This window comes from Anas platyrhynchos, chromosome 1 (genome assembly GCF_047663525.1).
Source record: "Anas platyrhynchos isolate ZD024472 breed Pekin duck chromosome 1, IASCAAS_PekinDuck_T2T, whole genome shotgun sequence".
NCBI lineage: Eukaryota > Metazoa > Chordata > Aves > Anseriformes > Anatidae > Anas > Anas platyrhynchos.
Window position 1 is genome coordinate 151,738,075 of NC_092587.1, and position 21,757 is coordinate 151,759,831.

Genomic DNA, 21,757 nt, shown 5'->3' on the forward strand with positions numbered 1-21,757 from the left:
TTAAGTGCCAATATCTCAACCTGAAAGTCAGCAAAATATAAAATAACATCAGTAGAATATTAAAATCTCCCACTGAGATAAATAGAAATATGAAGGTTCAGACGGAGCCAAATAGATTAGTGCGCACTTCCTACTCATTATGTGCTTTCAGCTAGCATGGTACAGTTTTATAATTTGATGGGAAAAAAAAATGTACTTTTTAGCTATTTTCCAGCTTTTCTAAGACTGTTCCTCCCTTCAAAAATGGCATAGTGTTATTGGCCACAAAATAAAGCTATGACTACGCAGTAAGCTCGGTTCAATGATGTCCATGTTGCTGGGATATGTGTTCTTTTCTCAAAACAAGTCTTGGGAGAAACACCAAAAGCCAGAGGGAATAAAGTGTGGGGAGAGAAGGGGAAATTGTTCTTTGACATCCTCCTTACTTCACAACTGATGTGTAGTTCAGAATGGAGTCAAATGTCGGATTGGTAATTAAACTTTGACTCCTACTAGGGCAATATTAATGCAGAGTGAGTCGCAGAGCAGTGCTGCCCAGCCCTGCTCTAGGGGTTAGCTCCAGTGCTAAACAGCACGTTGCTGACCGACACAGGAAATCCCTCTCCTGTTCCTTGAGTTGAACTGAAGGGCTGGCATAAAGAAAACGTCCAAAGTATTAACAGCAACAAAAAGTGCAGGCTCGGAGCCAGATTTCAAAGGCATTTAGGTGCCTAACTTACATTAATTTTAGTGGGACTGAGTTGCCTCTGAAAATCTGGCCTTCAGTTTTCGCTTTGCTTAAGCCACCCCAGATCCCGTGGTTCTGTCAGGATGTAGAAGCAATTACATTTCACAACTTTGAGTCCAACAATATATTTTGGAAATCATTCAAAATCAGTGCTTTTTTAACATAATGTTTCCTTGTCCAGTAAAATACACCAGAATTTTATACACTTGGTATTTGGAGGTATCAGTGCTTTTTATATAGATCGATGCCAGAAGCTAACAGTATGTTAAAAACACTGACATCCAAATAAACTCTGCGTTCTTCCTTTAGGTGGGAGAAGTGTTTAATGGATACCAGTGCTTTGACAAACACAGTACAGAGAATAAAATGTACAGTTTCAGCTTTACTGAACACTAATGTGATTGCTCCCGAACAAAACCATTGCCTAAAGAATGTTAATCCCCAAAGAAATAATGTAGGTGTTACAGTGCATATAAAAATCAGAAATTAGCATTTGAGGTGTCCATTCCCATACATATCCAACATGAACTCAGCCAAAAAAATACCAGCTTGGCTTGTAAAGGAATCCAGTATAATGAAACACATTGAAAATGAGAAAACCAAACCCTCATTTTGATTCACAAGGCAGATGTGTACACACTTGAGCTAACAGAATTGATCTCAGAATATTTTAATAAAAATAAACACAGGTAGCTGGAGTATCTGTGAACACCAATCCATTTCACGAGATTACGCTCACACTGCACCAACAGGTCGTGCTACACCAATTCTTCTCAGCAGAAACTGCAAGCCCTCTCCTCCCACATGCCCGTACCTAGCCTGTCACTTGCACTGGCTCTAGCTCCTTGAGGTCAAAGTACAGGGATGGAGCTAGAAAACATCCCAGGGAGGAGTGGAAATCGTGTCTTCTTCCAAGAGCATCATACTTTATTCCTGACTCGACCAGGCACCATCCATCTATTCCCCAGTAAGGTTTCTTCCTCGCTGGCTTCTCAGACCTTAACTGGCTCACAGATTTCTGAAAATCACTCCTTCAGAGAATAACCCACCTCCCTTTAAGCACCTGCTTGACTAATTTCAGGAAATTCGTTCCCGACTCAAGCTAATCCTTCCTGGCTAGTCATCTTCCCTTTCCTTCCCAACTCACTATTATCCTTTAATTGTTCGTTTTATCCCTTGCATCCCAAGTCTTCAAGATTCCTTCACCACTCCTGCGCAGGACTGGTTCAGCAGGAATCTCTAAAAACAGTTAACACCTGGTCACCCCCTGTAAATTTAGGAAGCTCATTTCTAGTATAAACTGAAGGTGGTAGGTTCGCCTGACGGAAGACAAGGTTTTACTCTTCTTTTAATAGGGTACAAAATTAAAGAATTTACTACCACTTACGTAACCTAATGATTATTCATGGCTTTTACACCCTTGCCCTGCTTTAACCTTAGACACGTAACTTGTTTGGGGATGGAACTCAAAAAATGAGAAGTAGCTGCCATTTGCTTTCATCTCGCTTCTAGAACTCGAACAAAAATGCCAGCTGATGAATGGCCATTTGTAACACAGATGTTAATGCAATACTAAATGAGACAAAAATCACCAATGCAGTTTGCAAGGCTCCCTGTGATGTGCAGTCATCAGGCAACGCGGAGACCAGCACTACCCTAAGCTGGCTATGAATGCACAACCAATACGTTTGGTTATTAATTTCAGTGCTCTTATTGCACACAGTTGGGTTAATTGAATGTCACAACAGTCACATTCCTCCAAATGGCACAGAAAATGTGAACGGCCTTTAAAGCAAGCACCAGCAACATACAAAGGAACCGTTCTGGATGTCTTCACAGGTAATTTTGCAACCTGTACTTGCAAGGTGCAGTACCTGTTACTGCAGGACATACAAAGAAGCTGTCTGGCATATTAAAAGGAACAGCTTAAGCCATCATTTGGCTCGATTCTCAGCACATTCCAGGAACCCCATAAACAAAGACAACATGTGCAATGTTAACTTTCTCTTTTATGCTGACAGCTTTTTTCTCCCGTATAATGACCTTCCTGCACAGTGTGTGTTACCATAAAAAGAAACAGAGCCCAGTAAAATTAGAGGAACTGCTTAATATCAAAACGTTTTATCTGAGGAAGACACCACCGCCAGTGTAAATATAAAAAGCACAAGAATTAAAAAGTATTTGTTTTGCTGTCTCTTCTTTAAGTTTAGATTGTTCAAACAAACCTGGCTAGAGTTGTCAGTTGCTCCACATTAGACAGCCCTTCCAAAAACTGAAATGGTACTCCAGAGAATGTGAACTTGGCTCAAATTTCAGACAATTTTCATCTTCTTCTTTCAACAAAGAGAAAACTATTTGAATGCGTTGGCCGTAGCCAAGAATTTGGATATGAAAGCCAGACCAGTAAACAAGTCGCTAAAATGGGCCACCACTATACAGTTGTGCATGCTTGTTTAAAGAAAACAAACAAACAAAAAAAATACTTTTTGGGGCCCAAAGGACACTTTTCTATTTTACGAGCAGAATGCTAATGTGAAATTTTAGTTAGGGATTATCTCTCTCATCTAAGTACAAAAGGAAAGCCACTCGCATTTTTCATAGACGAAGCCCAAGTTCACTCTTTTGTTTGTACAAACAAAGTGAAAAGATAAAAGAAGAACCTCACACTTTTATTTGAACTACGACAGAGAACCAACAGCCCTTCTTCACAGCATTCATCTTTCCATCAGCATTCCCAGAAAGGAAATTGAGACATTAAAAATATCGTTGTTTTGCACCAAATGCACACTAGCTTCCGCTGTGGCAACTACCCCGCAAAACTCGGGCAAGGCAAACCAGAGTCCCCCAGGATTATCATCTTTTATATCAGGGAGACCTTCAAGAGCATTATAACTGCAAGGGCTGCCTGAGAATATTTTCCTCACGCCAAAGAGGCTTAATTTTAGTACATTCGGTGAAACTACATTTCTGCAAATCAGACGACATGCCAGGAGAAAGCTGACACTAGCTCCACTGCAGAGCTTCTTGCTCTGTACATGTGAGCACCGAGTGATGCCAGGGAGACTTCTCTGAGCATGCCAGCAAAGTCTCCCTGAGCTGGCCAGAAACCCAAGGGAAGGAAATGAGAGTGATTATATACAGCTGAGCAAGCACAGCGCAGAGACTCCTAAATCAGTGCTATGGTGTTCACTGCTGGTGTTCTGTGGTAAAAATGTTTACCATCTGTGTTACTCTCCCTTTGTTATGGACACTAATGGAGCCTTCAAACATAAAAGCATGGGGCTGGGGAACAAAAACACAATTAAACCGAAGCACTTTAAAATCACTTTTAGCCGTATATTACATAAGGAAATCCTGACGCTGAACGAAAAATGGATCAAAACCAAAACAAAGCAGTTTCAGGATGCACTCCAGAGGGCTGCACGGAGTTGGGTTTACTCAGCCCTGGAGGTCTAGTTATGAGCTCTCAGGCACAGCCGAATCCTTTAGGTACTGAGATGCAGCTCTCATTTGGACACAAGGGCGAAGTACGCCACAACCCTTTTCCAGCAGCTGCCAGGCCTTTAAGCCCCATCCGTATAAAGAGCCTGCCTGTGGCAGTGAGTTTCCTAGGAAGCAGCTGCGTTTGTACAAAGCTTTTCTGCAGGGGAACTTCTCCGCTGCTCACCTCCCGCTGCAGAGCGGTCACAAAGGCCCGGAGAGCAGGATAGTCTGCGCTGAAACAAAAACTGAAACGTGCCATTCAACTTACAGCCTGCGCAGAAAACCAAGCATCTGCCTTGGTGGAGCTGAGCATCTCATGCTACGACATAAATGGAGATAGGGGGAAATGACAGCCTCCGGTCTGACTTCCCTCCCAGACATTTTTACGCTGTTCATCAGCGTTAACATAAGGGAAAGGAGATCCAGTGTCCTTCTGCTATCTCCACTACAACCTCAGGTAGTTGCCTCACTAGGGCTTCTCACAGCCCCTTCCCTCATGGCCCAGAACAACGCTGCAAGGCCTGTAAGACAACAGTTCACCTTGCATCCTACAAGCCCAAGGAGCAGAGCTGATGCTCAGCTGGGCTCAGATTCTCCCACTTCCATTCAACACAGCTAAACTATTGGGGAATCTGTTCCCCACCCCACAGCACGCCCAAATTCTTTGGAAAACCTGTGCCAGTTTCAACAGAGCGGTCAGTAATCTGAGGCTAACTGCTCGATTCAGGACAAGCACACAGCACAGGCTCAAGACAATGCAAGACCATCTGTCAGCAAGAATAATGCTTTTCCAGATGAGATGCTTCAGATAAGACATTACATCCCTCCTGTTACCAAAGCTGGTCCCAGTGTAATTCTAGCGGTGGCCCGGACCACAAAAAGAGCCAGGCAGAAAAAATTCGGAGTGGAGTCGCAGTTTGTGTTGTCTGCAGTTGGAAGGGCCTCCCGTCACTCTCACAGTGCTGAAAGTGGGTTTGGAACCAACGTGTGCCACCTGCACCATGACCAAAATTGAAACACCACATGGGTTTTAAAATGCTTTCAGAGTTGGCACAGTGCTGGAGGAGCTTCCACAGAGCACGCACACACCTGAAAAGAATACAATTGCATCTCCCTCTGGCCCGAGTTCACAATTGCCAATGCGGTCTCAGTAGAAAGATCCACCGAGGGTGGATTATTCAGTGTTGTGCTTGTGAGATCTTCCTCCTAAATTCCAGGAAACTCAGTGGCTTTGGGTTCTTTCTGCCTCTCAACAACTGCTAGAGGATTAGAGCTAAAAGGAAAGGGAGAAGGGTAAAAGGCATTGTTTGCCACAAGCAGAGCTGCCTCTGGAGCAGGGCAAATAACAATGTAGGGAAACCTGCATGGAAATAAGCCAGCAATCATGATCCTAGTAATAAAGAAAAACTCTCTAAACGAGGAAAGGACAAACCACTGACCCTTTAGATCGTGGAGGGAAATTAATAGCTTTGATACTATTTTTCTACTTCTTACCTTCTCAGCGAATCCTCAGGTTATCGAGGCACGCACCTAATATTCCCTAAGCCATGCACTTTTTTCCCTTTGAAAATTTATCTACCATCCAAAGAAAAAGCATTGAACTTACACACATCCACAGAAAACACGTACTTACTTTTTAACATTTAACAGTGACAAGGTTATAAAGCATTTGCTGGGAAGAAAAGAAAAAAAAGCAAGAAAAAAAAGATACAAATTCCCTTTGCTTGACACTTTGCTTCTGATATCCTGTTTCCTGCATACTCTACAGATGTTCCTATTAAAATCTTTATTCCTTCAGGGTGCTAATGGTAGTCTGTTTGAGAGTTCAATTCATCTCTGGTGATAATCTCTTCTTAACCTCCTCTACAGCTTCCATCATTCCCTTCCAGCTGGATTTTGACAGGTTAAGAGACATCAACCTGCCAGAGCTCTCTTGATCATCAAACTCCTACAGTAGTACCAGTGCATTCTGCTGCATGCTTATGTTTCTATCGCAAGTGTCCAGCCTTTTTCAGATTAGATGTGGAACTTCTGACCTCTCCTCAACTGGAGACTTGAGTGCAGTCACTCGAGCTCTCGAAAAGAATGATTATTCCCTTTTACACACAGCATTACTGCAAACCTGCAATTGCTTGCCCTGATTTTCTCTATCTGTATTACTTCTGTATCACTGCCCTGTAATGCCTTTTGGGATGTCCAGGAATTTGTACAATCGCTGTCAAGATGTGGAGTTATGGAGTCCCTTAGAGGCAATCAAAAGCCAAATGGACACGGCCCTGGTCAGCCTGCTCGAGTTGGCCCTGCTTTGAACAGCGGAGTCCCTTCCAACCTTAAATATTCTTCAATCCTGAGATGCCTCTCTGGCCTCTCCAAGTTGCACAGTTAACTCACAAGTAACATTGCATTTCTATTTGTTTATTTGAGATAAATCAGGAAACAGTAAAGTTCTGGGTTCTAATCTTGCCTGCAACATGGTAAGAAATATTTTAAGAGAGGAGAAACTCACTGCCTCTTTTGCATTTTGAGATGCCTCTCAACCTCTCTAAGGTATCTTTTGCGTTACAGGAAACATGACTACAGTTTGTGCCTCATGAAAGCCACCACTTGATGTCATAAACCAGTATATTTCCACCTTCACACACGCCCTTCTGAGTCGGTGCATCAAAAAAAACTTCAGTGGGACAGATGCCTTTCAGGATGTAACTGTGATCTCCTTGATGCTGGGTCCAGATCTGGCTTTGGTACAGTGACCAGTTTGTTCTGCTTGCTGAGTATTTGTTAAATGTTAACAGTGGGCTTGGAACATAAAAGACTAAGGGAGGGAGTCCCTGGGGCTCTTTTATAACTAAAAGATAAATGCAGGGAGAAAGAAAACAAAACAACACAAAATCTTCACTAAAAAATAAGGAACACCCAAAGACTTGTAACAGAACACTAACATAAGTATTTTAAAACTCAAACATTTTTGTTCTTCCTCATATGAAGACTGACATCAAAGAAAGCAGAAGCGAGAGATGGTTCTGAGGGCCCTTCAGGAGAAATTCCTCTGAAGTAAGGAGGACGAGGAGGTAACAGTGGAAACACAGGAGATCACCACATCTTTCCTACCAACCAAGCCTTCTGGGCATGATGGAATATTCCCGTGTCCCATTCAGCGTTGTTGTGCTGTGTACACTGAAGCTCTTTGGCACAGGGGCAGTTTGTTTTCGCTCTTCTCACAATAGTGCGGGCCTTTCCTTTTCATCCGCTTTGCCCTGACCTCCGTTTTCTCCCTCCCTCCCCCCCAATCAAACAATTATCATCAGATGCAGGAAGAAGCTTGTTGTGGTTCTGCTGCTCATAACACAATTTGCTATGCTAATACTTCCTGCGCACCCTGCCAACATGGCATCTCTCCAAGACGTAAGACTGGAGTTTGGGAGATGGTCACACGAGCATGATACTTCCTACTACAACTGCTCTGCCCTTCACCTTCCTTCGCCTCACTATGGGCAAGGGCTATAAATATCAAATGGCATGAATGAAATGAAGATGAAGACGGCCTATTTGTACAAGCAGTGTGGATTGCTGTCTTCCAGAAAAGCAGAGATGCATGAGATTTATGTTAAAACACTGTTAATGTAGTTTTCAATGTACTTGACAAGGAATTTCTGTGAAGCTTTAGTTCCATAAAAATTCATGTAAACTGTCTGTTCCTGCTTAGTAAATTCAGTTCCCCTGTTACTTGTATATAAACGTAAATGGAAAAAAAAATTGCTGAGCTTCAAAATATCAATTGAAAGCTAATACTCTATTTTACAAGCAATGACTAAACTGCACCCATATACTGTAAGACACACAACAGGGGCAAAGGAAAAACTTTTGCTTTACAAGCAACAAGAGTTTCTGGTGTTCCATCAGTCAAGATGTTAACTCCAGTACTGTGCTGATGCACAGCAATTTTTCTCTAGTTTATTCTGGTCCTTGTGCTTCTAAATGGAGCTTACACAACAACATGAGAGTTAATGTCAGGTTAATAGTAATACCTCTCTTCTCAACCCATATATTTCTAGGGAAAAAAAGCATTCCTAAAAACCTTGACATGGGGAATGCCCAAGAGAAGCAATCTGAGAACAGATGGAGAAGACAGGTATGGAAAAATCATAGAAAGGATGACTAGAAAGAACAAATGAAATATCATGAAGAATATTTGGCATGGCGTATAATAAAGTAATATAAGTCTTTGTGACAGGAGGACTGAACTTCATGGATAAGGCAATAAAACCTGTCAAAAGAGACAACACAGAGTAACAGAAGCAGATAATTTTAAAGACAGCATGGTTGAACACACATTCTGGATTCCATGACAGGCATCCGCAAAGAGGAACTGAAACCAGTTTGCATTAAGATATGATACAAAAGGCAAGAGTTTCAGCAGTGTGAGCAAGAAAGTGTGGAACACAAGGAAAAGACAACTCAGTGCATGACGATAGCACTTAGAGCCCCATACTGGCTTTCTACCTGCTTCAAAGTATATTGCAGTGTGTTAAGTTTGACCTCTAACATGATCTCAAAGTTGGCCTTTTCCCTCAGTGACGGTCCTATCAGCAGATAAATTTTAGCTCATAGATAGCCAAAATGGAACAGAGCAGAGAAGTAAAAAAATCAGTTATTACATTGGTGTGTGAATTTGATTGGATAACCTACTGTTTACTCATCTTTTGTCATGTATTCTTGTGCTCTAGCAATGGGAGAACAAAATTTGCTAAAGCAATTTACAGGAATCTCTTTATTTGAACTTCAGATGCAACCCACAGTAATTACAAGCAGTGTGTGGCAATATTTTCTCTATTTAGGACAGGAAGTGAAAAATACCAAAACACATCTAAAATTACATTAGGGATTTATGTAGACAGAAGGTAATTACACAAAGTGGACTTTGGCCAAGACTCTCAGAACATGCAGCAATCTCAGAACCTTGTGGAAATTACCATGGGACCTTTGGTGATAAGTGGGCTAAATCTTTGTTTAAATTGTCCTAAAAAAGAAGCCTTCTCTAAAAGCATGTTGTCTCCTTGCTAAATGGATTGACAGCACCAGCATACTCCAAAATTATGATGACATCTCCTACATTACAGCACACAAGTGGAAAAAGAAAACCGACCAACCAAAATAACAACAGAAACAAAACAGAAGCACGCACATTTAAAAAAACAGAGCGGGAGTAGACATCTCAAGTGTTTCATGTGCACAGAATTACTTGCTTCCCCCTCTAATTTATTTCAGACTAATCTGAGATCCTTTACTTTAGGTCAGTTCTATGACAATGGAAGCATGCCAATGTAACCTTCGTTTTCTTAATTAGCATTTAACAAGAAGTTTGTCCTCCTCTAGAAATATTCCCTTCCATAAGGAAGAATAACCTTGAACAGAAGACAAAACTAAGCCAAGGAGAGGAGAAAAATGAAATCGAAGCTCCACTATACTTACGTACCTTTAAAATGCATTTGTTTACATACCCTCAAAGCTTAAATAAAATAGCTCTGAATAAAAAATGACTTCATTTCCCAGAAGCAAGCACAGCACTGTGTCTGTATGCATAACTACTCCAGGGAAAACCAACTGCAAAGAATGTCTCTCTTTTACACATGCTTCCTACCATGGAGCATGTGGTCTTGTAACTCATTGTTTATCTTGTCTGGAAACAAAAATGCCACTAAAAAACAATCCCAAGCCAGATGGCCAGTTTCACTAATCTGACCCTATTTTTTCCAAGTAAATCTAGTCAACTGTTACAATACTGATGCCCCAAATAATCCACCATTCCTATAATACTTAGATTTGCATATTTAGGTTAGAAATGCCAAGCATATCTGGATTAAGATTTTCCCCCAGTAAAACAATGCTTTGTCATAAATTCTGCTCTGGAGACCACACCAGTGTTTCATGACTTGAACCAGGCACGTCCACGCATTGACAATCCAAGTGGAAGCACACCCACAAAACATTCTGACTAAAGCTCACCTCTCTAGCTGAAATGCGTTTGGAAGCTTCCTTTTAGGCTCCTTAAACCCTCATGTAAAGAGTGACAAATGCAGAGATTCTCTCTGTAGCCGCCCCCATGATAACAGATGACAAGATGCAGCACAAGCTTCATCTCTTGCTAATTAAACGAATCAATTAAGAGACTATTGTTGCAACTGTGTAACTGCTGTTCTATAGTGGCAATAACAACCCCACAGGGAGGTCTTTTACTACATTAAAATGCTGTCCTCCACAACTCCATTTGATATTATTAGAAACAGTTATTTGCGTCTTGCTGTCATATTAGTAGCAAAGGCAAATTATGGAAATATGCAGACCAGAATGGTCCCAGTATGAGATCAGGTTTGGTTTTCAGCCTCCGAGGGAACAATTGCTGAAATTCCAAAGTTCCCTAAAGTTCTTTAATGGAACTGATAAATCTATCAGCACAGCATCCATTTAGATTCTAGGTAAGGGTCACATATTTGCATACTTTCCTGCTAAGCTGATACAATTCAACTAGATAAATTATCATATTAAGTTTACCCTCCTGAGTTAAACTGATGGAGTTCAAAATTGTTTTCGATGGTTGTCATTAATCGCTGTTACATCCTAAATGCTCACTTTGAAATCTAATTGTGCTGGTGTACCAAGGGTCATATTAATAGCATTTTTAATGTTAAATCTTTGTAAAACATGTTTATTTTACTGATATTACCACTGAAGCCTAGAAGACTAATGAGAAACAAAGTATATTTATTATCAATAAAAACTTAATTTAAAATTTACATTCAGAGACTTAAATTAGCTTTACTAACTTCATCATGCCTTTGTTTCATTAAGATCCCTGGTTAAGCTTCAAAGCCATATAAATTAATACCTCCTAAACAGTTCTTGGGTATACGCCAAAGCTGCAGCCATCAAAAAGCTGTTTAAAAACACAGGCTACACATATGTTTATTATTTGGCAGTAGACATCTTCTTCAGGGGAAAAAAAAAAAAAAAAAAAAAAAAAAAAGCTAGATCTTCAGTATGATGTAACAGTCTTGATATAGCTTAAAAAACAACAACAACAACAAAATATTTCTTTAGCCAGACCAGACAAAGCAACTAAAAATTTCTTTCAACGTTGGTAAATCTGTCTACCAAAGGAAATCACTTGAGTTACACTCGGGTAACCTGTCAACTTGTGTTCCAAGAAGTAACAGGCTAATCAACCACGTTCAGTCCTTGTCCTTAAAGCATTACCAAGATGATTAAGAAAGAAACTTGTCAAATGATGTGTGGGAAATCAGAATTTCTTATTTTTCCATTTGTTTCTGTGGGATATCATGAGGGATAAGGGGCATAATTTATTATATGCAGAGACTCCTATAATACAGTCAACACACACACTGCATAATCCACTTACACGAAGCACATTCGAGGGAATTCTCACCTACTTATGATGTTATCACACATTTTCTCTGCAAATTAAAGCTTTAATTTAAAACAGAAAAAAAAAAGGCCATGATTAAAAATGAACAAATAAGTAGTAAAACATTTAGGACCTCAATGCAATATACCATTTCTTGTCTGATTTCCTAAGACAGAAAGGCTCACAAACCAGATTTTCTGTCTCTCAATCCTCATCCCCAACTCATTCTGTATAATTATCCTGTATGCACCCACAGACATTATTTTAACCTGCTGATAAACTTCGACCAAATTTGAAGAAAAGGCAGATAAATCCAACCGCCTGTAAGTGCAGTAGGAATTATGACTACACTTTCCACAGCTCTTCTGAAGAGCAGTGGCTGTGTTGAGGAAACAGGAGACCTAAATTCACACTCCGGATAAGGCAAAGGCAACTTGGCAGCAGCCAGTTGGGCAGCCTGCAGGTTTACATTGGCCATCCAACATGCACGTAAGCAGCTCCTGTTTCACCTTGACACTGTTAGCTCTCACTCGAGAAGGTCTCAAAGACTACGGGAAGTTGAGGAACTTGAGGAACCTGATTTCCTACAGATCTCTGTCCTCTGTCTGGTATGTCTCCTCTTTCTTAAACAACCTCAGTATCCAATATTTTCTAAGCTTCTCTTTTTTTATTTTGGAAGATTATTAACCCATAGCAAAGAGATGCTGCTCCCATTAGCCCCATTCTGAAATCTCAGACTGCACCCACGCTGAGACTCACGGGCTCCAAGTGATTGAAATACGTGCAAGCTTCTGATTAGTTTTAAGTCAAAGCAAAATTCAGAAAGAACTCCAAGCACTTTCATATTTCTCCTTACGACGGAATCCTGAGCAAGAATCCCAAAATAACCTAAGTGATTTTAGGACATGGTTTTTGGTAACACCGGTATTTCTAAATCTCTCAGGTGCTTTTGAGAGTTCACTCCCAGTGGACAGCTTTAATATATTTACTATACTTTATGCTTTCAAATATACAGATGTGTAACATGAGAAGGGCATGTGTAGCTGCATGGTAGCATACCATCGTCTGCATCACGTCAGCTGGAACAATTCTCACTTTTCAGTCCTAATGTATAAGCATGGATATCATTGCTTTCAGAAGCTAAATCCATGTTGCATGAAATGCCCCCTTTCTGCAGTATACTGCAGAAGTTTGTAGCCAGACTCAGGATTCTCACTGTCCATGTTCAAAAGGAATTTGCAGAAGTTAACATTTCCAAAGCAACTGACCATTTTTCCTAGTGACACCTTCTGCACTGCTGTAATTCCTCTGACAGAAGCTCTACTACTAGAAGTACAGTGGTTCAGAGAGGCTCTGAAACTAGCCAAAAAGACAAAAATCTACACAGTCATAAAGTTCCCTTTAAATGAGCAGGGACCCTGATCTTAAGGCTTATGGAAGGGAAAAGTAAGAAAACTGATTTTTGTTTTTGTTTTTGTTTTTTAAAAAAAAAAGATACTGGCTTGCAAAATAAACACGTACTGGACTATATTTATTTTCTTTTGGCTAATACTCTACATATTCCAATACAGATAATCTTTGTAACCTCTTCAGGTTTTCAATCAATGTTTGAAAGTCTGCATAAATCTTCAGTATATAAAGTGCCTCAAGTGTCACACACAGAAAGAAAAGCAGAAAGAAAGAAAATCTGTTAAGAACTGCAATGATTTGTAAGGGTGAAAGAAGCACGTTGTTAAACATCTGTCATTGTGAACTAAATCAGACTCATACAGTCAAAGCTTCCCATCTATATTGCCATTTAATTGGAGTTTGTAAGAATGGAAGGAGAAAGAAAAAAGGAGGAAGCTGTCTGGAAGCTGATGAGATTATATACAGACTGAAAAGTTCCAGGACAATTTGTAAGCCTCGGTAATAGGACAGGAAAGTTGGAAGTTTGCTGTTGAAGGAACAGCAGACAAGTCATTGCAGTAGGGAGAATGGGAAAAGGAATCAGCAGTGAGAAGCAATTGAACTGTGGCCCCTAAGGTTACCTTTGATACATAAATGATGAATATGCAATAAGCCAGGAAGCAAAGGCAAAAATTTTGAGGAATGCCTGAATGTAAAGCTCTCAATTTCTGACCAACTTCATGAACAACATGCATAACTAATAACCCTGATTGTTTATGAAGCATCCTTTTGCCAACTTATCTGGAAGCAGTTAAGGAATAATCAAAAAGTCATTAATATTGAATGATCACTACTGTACTAGAATATATGCCAACTATACTAAAAAGCATGGCCAGGGATTGACAGAGACTAAATTTCCAAAATTCATTTTTTTCCATCTGGAGTCTGTAGATCCAGTGGTGGGGGTGGTAAATCACTAAACTACTTTGAGTGGGTCTGGAAAAAGGCAAGCACAATATGAACAAGGTGATATTAATCACATGACAGCATATGCTCCCACAGCAAAACTTCAGTTCTGTAAATCAAACACAGCAAAAAGCACTCTGTCAGGGATGAGACTGAAGCAATGGAAAAACCTCCAGTGAGAAGGCTGAACCAAGGAAACGGTGCCAGGGAGCTCAGAAGCATCTGAAAAAGGCATGATCTTTAGGCCAGAATAACTCCACTCTGTTCTTCGTGGGTTCCAATATTGCATTCACCACTGAAGGAACACTGCCACGTAACGTACTAAGCAAAATGACTAAAGTCTGTCACATATGTTGCTTCATCATTCCCCCAAAGGAAAGACGTGGCTCTTTCTCTGCATTGCTGTTCTAACATTATTGAATAGAAGGTCAAAAAATGCTGTGAATGATGAGCAGAGGATAGCGAGGGTTACAATCTTCCTCTGCAGCTGGGGATTTTTCACTGTCTGGGACTGTCTCTTTCAAGAGAAGCATTTCTCTGGGCCAGCAGAACATTGCTGTCTAGCACGGTCTTCAGCTCAAAGCTGACAATGATGTCATGGATAGGATGGAGCCAGGCCACTCACTATCCAAACATAAAGAAAGCATTTCTTAATTTGAAATTCTACACAGAGGCCATTACACACACTTCAGAATAAGTTTAAAGCTTCCACAAAAATCTGCAGTACTCTCTGTACTTGAATTTTTCTTTGCCTTAAAGGCTGTCTGCCCAGATGCATTTCATTGCTGAAGTCCAGCTGATAGAGGCATGAGTAATCAAGTAAATGATCAGGTATCAGAATGGGACCATCAGTGGTCCAGCAGATAACAGTCCTCTAAGAGGGGAAGAAAAAAAAAAAAAAGTGGAACAAGAGACAACCAAAACTGGAGGCTAACTAGGAAGCAGAATGAAGGAGGAACTGTGGTTCTCTGAAAGGACTGCACAAACCTAAAGGCTGTTGAATCGCAGAAGCTTTTTGTATAGATCTTACCAATTTTCTATAGATATTTGTTACAAATCTACTTCTGTGAGCTGCCTACATATGGGAGACAACCCATAGAATGCTGCCTCCCTGTTTCCTGGTATTCTGGCTTTTGGGTATGATTTTGGATATTAATCTGAAGCGTGGATTATCTTGTTTCCTTCCTCTGTGTACACTATATATCACAACGAGATTTCTTGGTGTTAACAATAATGTTATTAATAAAGAGAACTACCTGAATAATTTTAGAGAAAATGGCAGAACAACAGGACTCCATGAGCACATGATACTGCATCATGACCACCAGAGACAAACAATGCGTAAAAACTCAGGTAAAATCTCAGCCATGACAATAACACATCAACTGTTCTGAAATAGTCTAGGTTAGGACTCAAACTGTTACCATCTCAAGAAAAATAAATCACATCACTGTAGTTTCCTAGAATAACCTTCTACTAAAAGACAATTCACAGAAAGTAAGCTAATGCCAAACTAATTTGAAGACTGAACAATACTTAAAGAACAAAAAATTCTAGTTGTGATCAGAAAAACAAAATTGTGTTAGATCCCCTGAATGATGCTAACCGTTCACTCAAAGCTACGAGTTAAGGGAAAAGCAACATTTTCCCTGTTCTCCGTTAAAACAACAGAAATATACTGCCACACTAATAGAAACATTTGCCCTACTGTCCGTGTTTGCCGTATGTTACGCCGCAGAAATCATATCATACTGTTGTCTTTCTGCTGCAGTGTAGCTTTCTCTGTCTTTCACTAAGCTAAATGAAATATCAAGGATGCCCCCTAATAGAGAAGCATACTTTTCACTTCTCCTCAGAGTGGCAGCTGGCTTCCTGAAGCAGAGTTTGTGTTTTATCAAAAACCAGTAGCAGAACTGTTTCTCTCATCCAGTGTCAAAAAATCAAGTTAAACCATTTATCTAAGCTGATGCCCTCTTGACATGCCAAGGAGCCGTGCTCCCAATCAGCTCGTTCTAAAAATACGTGCTGATGGACAGGCCAGCAGTGTGTACGCTAAATAGCACCATACCGTCTGCCACCACTGTAGTGCCATCAAAATTTGCCCGTCAAAAGTAGCACAGAATACTTACAGCTTTCCCTAGTGGTTTCTACTATGAAAAAAAGGCATAATAATAATTTTATAAATGGTTTACTACGTTGATAATACATTATAGTAATAATGAGAAATCAGTTTCTTGCTGCTAAATATTATTTTCACTTACTATCTTGATTGTATTTTTATGTCAGTAAAGGTTTAATAAGAAATATATAATGGAAAGCCCAAAATGTGTTTCTAGAACTTCCATTCATGATATTCTTTTATTTGATTAAACATCTACATTTGTGCATGTGCACACATACACATGCAGTTGTGCACACATAGATCTATCTATATGTGTAGGCAATATGCAGAGGATATCACTGTAAGGGTATCACTGTAAAGAAAAATCATCTTCCCACTCTATCCTTTGCATCCAAAGGAGCAAAGGATAAATTAAATAAAGAAAACTGACTTAAGGAGAAGGAAAAGGACAGTAAGCTAGAAGAACTGATAGGAACACAAGTGAAGACTGTCTTGGGAAATGTGGGAAATCTGGTAACAGAGCAAACTCTGGGAAACAGATTTAATTACTGCATCTCTATCCTGCTCACTGAAGTTCTCTCCCTGGGTTTGATCAGCAGGACACATGCATAATTTATACTAAATCAAAATGGGGGATAGAGTACTACAGGGTTTTCTTTTTAGTCCTCCTGAGAATTTTAGTTATAATCATACACTTGATTTCCCAAAATAACAAGAATCCAGTAAACACAACATGAGCTTGTCAGTAAGATTTGATATATATTATAATCTATTAGCTGTTTCATCATCAATTTTCTGTTTTTAAGACAAAACCAAATCAAAACTGTACCCTCTTTTGTCTTTATCTTGTTGCACAAGGCCCAGCACAACAGTTATAGCCTGTAAGCAGAACTCCAGGGCACCTCTAACATATGAACACAAAATGTTTTCACATCTCACTTAACACATTTAATTTTTAATGCCACTTTCCCAGTGCTACAGCACATTTGGGATTCAATTAAAATCTTTTCAATATTATCTTATGAAGTTGCATTAATATTTGTATCTGATCTACTTGGAGTAATTGTGTGTGGTGTTTTTCTTTTTCACCCAAGACTATCAAGATCAGTCAGCTAGCAGTGATCTTGCATATGCAGGATGCAACTGCAGAGCTGAAACATCACTACAAAAACAATACTGCAGAGAAAAAAATGTATTTTATGTTTTATTTGTACCTGTTGCTCTGCTTGCTATTGAATAAGACACATATATGTGTATGTGGACATATACATAAAGAAGGAGCAGCCTTCATCTCTAGAAAACATGCAAGTCTACTTTTAAGTTTAATCTTACTATATTATACCTCCCCAAAAATGGCTTCATAGGACTTGTAGAAGAACTAATTGTAAGTGGAATGAAAGCATTATCATATGCAATCTTAATGTACTTTTGCTCAAAAGCTATAGTGCATGAGGATGTCAGGACTAAATTCTAAAAGGAAAATTTCATTCCTGGACTTTCCACTGTGTCACTACTGAGAAACCTGTCAGCAGCAATCAGGACAACTTACTGTAGGGGATATTTCAATTTTATTTCATTTTCAGGTGCATAAGGAACTTGGAAAAATTCAGTGACAGCATTTTGATCATGCAAATCATGTAATTGGGTGCTTATAAACGTGTGATTGAAGCAGCATCCATCACCTAACACCTAACTCAGATTAACAGCACATGAAAAATCTGTTTTACTGAGTAATTTCTGTGAAATGGTGTAAAATCTGATTAGGCTTTCAAACGTACTCCTCCCCAGCAAACAAAATCTGGGAGCATATTTAATTTGAGTGAAAAAGAGTACTTTGCATCATTAAGCAGTCTGTTTATAAGAAAGTTACTGGCATGCCTTTGGGATGCAAGGGTACATGCTATGGTGAAGCAGCAGAGATCAGAATGCTGAGGTGCTGGGGAGGAGTGGTTTTGATTCTGACATGGATCAAGCCTGAGTATCTTGCTATAAGCTTACCAGTCTATACCCAGTTACTTTTAAAACCCTCGTAAATGGAACAGAGGCGGACTTGAATCAATTTAAATGTGCAGTGCAGATACTGTGCGCTGTGCTTTAGAAGTTATCTTTAAGAACTTGCCTAAATTCAGCTGTTAAGCTCAGAATATTTGCACAATGCTAACTTTCACAAACGTATGCTTGAATGTGCTACCGGTATCATTTATCTGTTTTCTGTTTACATGATATTCTTCTACCAAGATAACTCTTGACAATAGTTACACGTACTTACCACTGTGCCTAGAAACTGAATGCTTGTACTTCCAGAGGCGTTCCGAGAAAGCCGCTGAAAAGAAAAAAAAAAAAAAAAGATTTAAAAACTGATTAGAAGCTTCTCAGAAATGTGAAACAATTCTGTTTTCTTTGTGTCTCATCACTGTAATCAAAACTGAGTACACAAAACTACACATAAAACAGATAAAGCAGGCATTTCCTTCAAGACTTTCAGTACCAGAAGTCTAATTCATACTTAACTCAGATTCTGGTTTTGTTTCAGTCAACTCAATAAAACTTACGCTGAAGAACAATGAAAACAAATATGACCAAGTACAATGCAGAACAATCTTGGGCTTGCACAACGATGAATGTTATGAATAAAACGAATATGAATAAAAGAGGCCTTTGCCATCTTTAAGTGTCTGATTCCATATTCCTGTTGCTCACACGTAACATTAATTTCATTTTCTCCTAAGGAGAATTTTTTTAAACATCTTTTTAAAATTCAAACCTCCAATGATGCTACTTGAAAAAGGAGAAAAAAAAAAACACACATCTGGTTTCCTACTCCAGTTCATGAGTTGAGAGAGGTTATTAAACAGTCTTCAAATATTGCATTGTCAGTAAGCCACAAGACAATGAAATGAAAATCTGTTACTGCTTCAACACGATGTTACCCAGAATCTAAACATGCCAAATGCAGAAAGAAGTCTTTCTTCTTGTGAATTCTCTCTTTCTTCAGTGCTAAAAGTTTTTTCTCCTTTTTCTTCCTGCAGTTAAATTACTGTATATGAAGACCCCAAATCGGGGCCCTAGTCATGAAATGCAGACATAATACTTACATGACAACATGCATACATACTAATACAGATCGAGAAGGTGAGTATAAAATGCAAACTGAGAGCTGCTCTGAGATCTTCAGCATTTCAAAGGCCATGAATCCTAGCAACAGGGCTGCAAATCTGCTTGAGAGATCCTCTCTAGCCTGGTACCCCAGGCAGAACCAAGCAGACATCACTTAGGTATGTCTAATCCACCCTCAAAATCTTTCAGATGCGGAGATTCCACAGTCTCCCTATGCAGTTCATCAGAGTTCTCAGCATCCTTATTCCTAGGAAGTTTTTTCCTAATATCTGATTAAAAATATCCTGTGCTGCAACTGCAGCACATTATTACTCCTCTTCATCATCACAGACAGGAAACACAGATTATTCCCTTTCCTTTTACAGCTACCTTTCAGGTATGTGAAGAGCCATTAGTCTTGTCTTCTCTTGACTAAATGAAAAAACGCTCTACAAAAACAGCTAGATAATCCCCTGAGTAAGTTTAATAGCCATAAATTAAATGCCGGTCCCTTTTTAATAATAGTGCACGTTCCTCAACTATACTTTATGAAGTAATAATTCCTATGGCCCTAACACGGGTACTTTTCGACTTAACAGGTCACACACTGACACTGCAATCTGTACAATCATATGAAAACAAAAGATGATGTGCCAAAGCCTGACATATTTCAACAATAATGATTAATGGAATGGAAAATATGGGAAATAAAATTTCATACAAAACCTGACGTTTACTTTTATAAAGGAAACAGGAATATACACTTTTCCCACAGTCTAGGATAAACACAATCAGGTTTTGGAAACCACAAAGAAGAACAAAGTACCGGCTGCCTACAATGAATGAACCGCATGCCAAAACAAACAAGTCCCAACCACTTGATAAGCTGTCAGAAAATGGCAAGCCGAAAAAAATTAAAGGATTTAATTTCTTTTTTTCCTGGAATGCCCTCCACCCTCGTTAGAGTTCTGTCACTTATTGTGCTACTCTTTTGTCCACTTTCAAGGGTCATTAGAGACCTTTTCATGTCCTAATAAAAATTCCATTTTTTGGCTAATCTCCCCATCACACATAAAAACACAAATTAAAAAACAATACGAAGCAAAGCAAAAATGAAATGAAAAAAATAGAGCCATTTTGTCATTCTTTTTAAAGGCTTTCAAAGCCAGATATCTTGACAGCTTGACTTATTTTTCACAGCTAAGAATCAAAAAGTATTGCCTCACACAAACTGTCTTAATTTACAGATAAACAAGCTAGCAAGCCAATTTAGCAACCTGTGGACTAGATATATTCAGTCATCAGTAGCATCAAGAGTCAGTGTAAGAACTAAAATCTACCTCTTGAAATAACAGAGGGTATAGGGAAAAAAAAATGGGAAAGGAGAGGAAAACAGTCAACAAATACAGAGGAGGAAACAAAATTTTCCTTCTGGGTATCTTTTAAAAAACAAAACATAAGAAAGAAAGGTAGAGAAATTTTCCAAGTCACAAAACATATGTTACACCAAGACCAAAAAGAGAACTGCCAGGCTTTTGAGAAACACATTACAAAAGAAGTCAGCACATTATCATAATTAATGTTTCAAATTACAGTTGTAAATAAATTTCAGCTGTTAGATGTGATTAGATTTTTTGAAGCATATTGAAAGGAGTTATTTCTGTTCCACTGGTGGGCTTGTGTTTCTGGGATTTGTAAATGTAATTGATGTTTTCAAGAAAATGAAAGGACACGGTTAACAATTATTCTTTTATTTTCCACCTCTTTAGAAAAAGGACCAGTCTCCAGTTACTCTTGTTAAGTTAGATATTTACATATTCTATACCTCATAATAGACGGTTTCATATTGCATGTGATAGCAGGAAAGTAATCAAATAGAGGTAACAAAAGAGAATAGCTAATTATATGCATTGCCATTGTTTTCCTAATAAATTGCAAATTATTTACTAAGAGGTTTACAGCAAAAAGCACAGGAAGTCTACCACTTGAACAAAGACAAAACAACACTGTATGTTCACCTGCAAATACAGTAAAATTACATCGTTCATATCAATTACGTGATCTTAGACATAACTGATACTCTTCTCGTTCATTCAACTGCTAGCGCTTCAGGCTACCTTAATTAGCATAATACAAGTTAAAAGTATAAAGCTTTTCCCTTATGAGAAAGTAACACGCTAAACCTACTCTGAAAAAAAAAAATCACTATGTCAGAAAATCCGTTTATACTCTCAAAGCTGCCAAATGGGTGTGAGTTTTACATAAATATTATATGTATTTTTACACACAGGTTAGAGTATGTTATACTGTATATGCTATGTATATACGAACAAAACGCTTGTGTCTGCATGTAAAAATAGACAAGTGTATACAATCATACAAAATGTGTTCGATTTTCCTACTCTACCTTAAGTGTATGCTATACCACAGCCATTTCACAAACAATCACTTTAATCTGTAAATCCCAGAAAATTACCAGAGGTTAGTGTGATATGACTTTAAATTCTTCTGCTTTGCCATAGAAAATTATTTCCACTTAGCTGAGTATCAATGA

At 39.0% G+C, this 21,757-nt stretch overlaps 1 protein-coding gene across 1 annotated transcript in view; it reads right to left on the bottom strand.

The window, feature by feature from the left end:
- The window catches only part of PCCA (propionyl-CoA carboxylase subunit alpha), a 279,424-nt gene that overhangs the window by 39,846 nt on the left and 217,821 nt on the right, over positions 1 to 21,757 (bottom strand). The window contains exon 21 of the mRNA XM_027443682.3: positions 18,377 to 18,430. Within this exon, the coding sequence (XP_027299483.1) occupies positions 18,377 to 18,430 (54 nt within the window). The remainder of the gene's footprint in view (positions 1 to 18,376; positions 18,431 to 21,757) is intronic.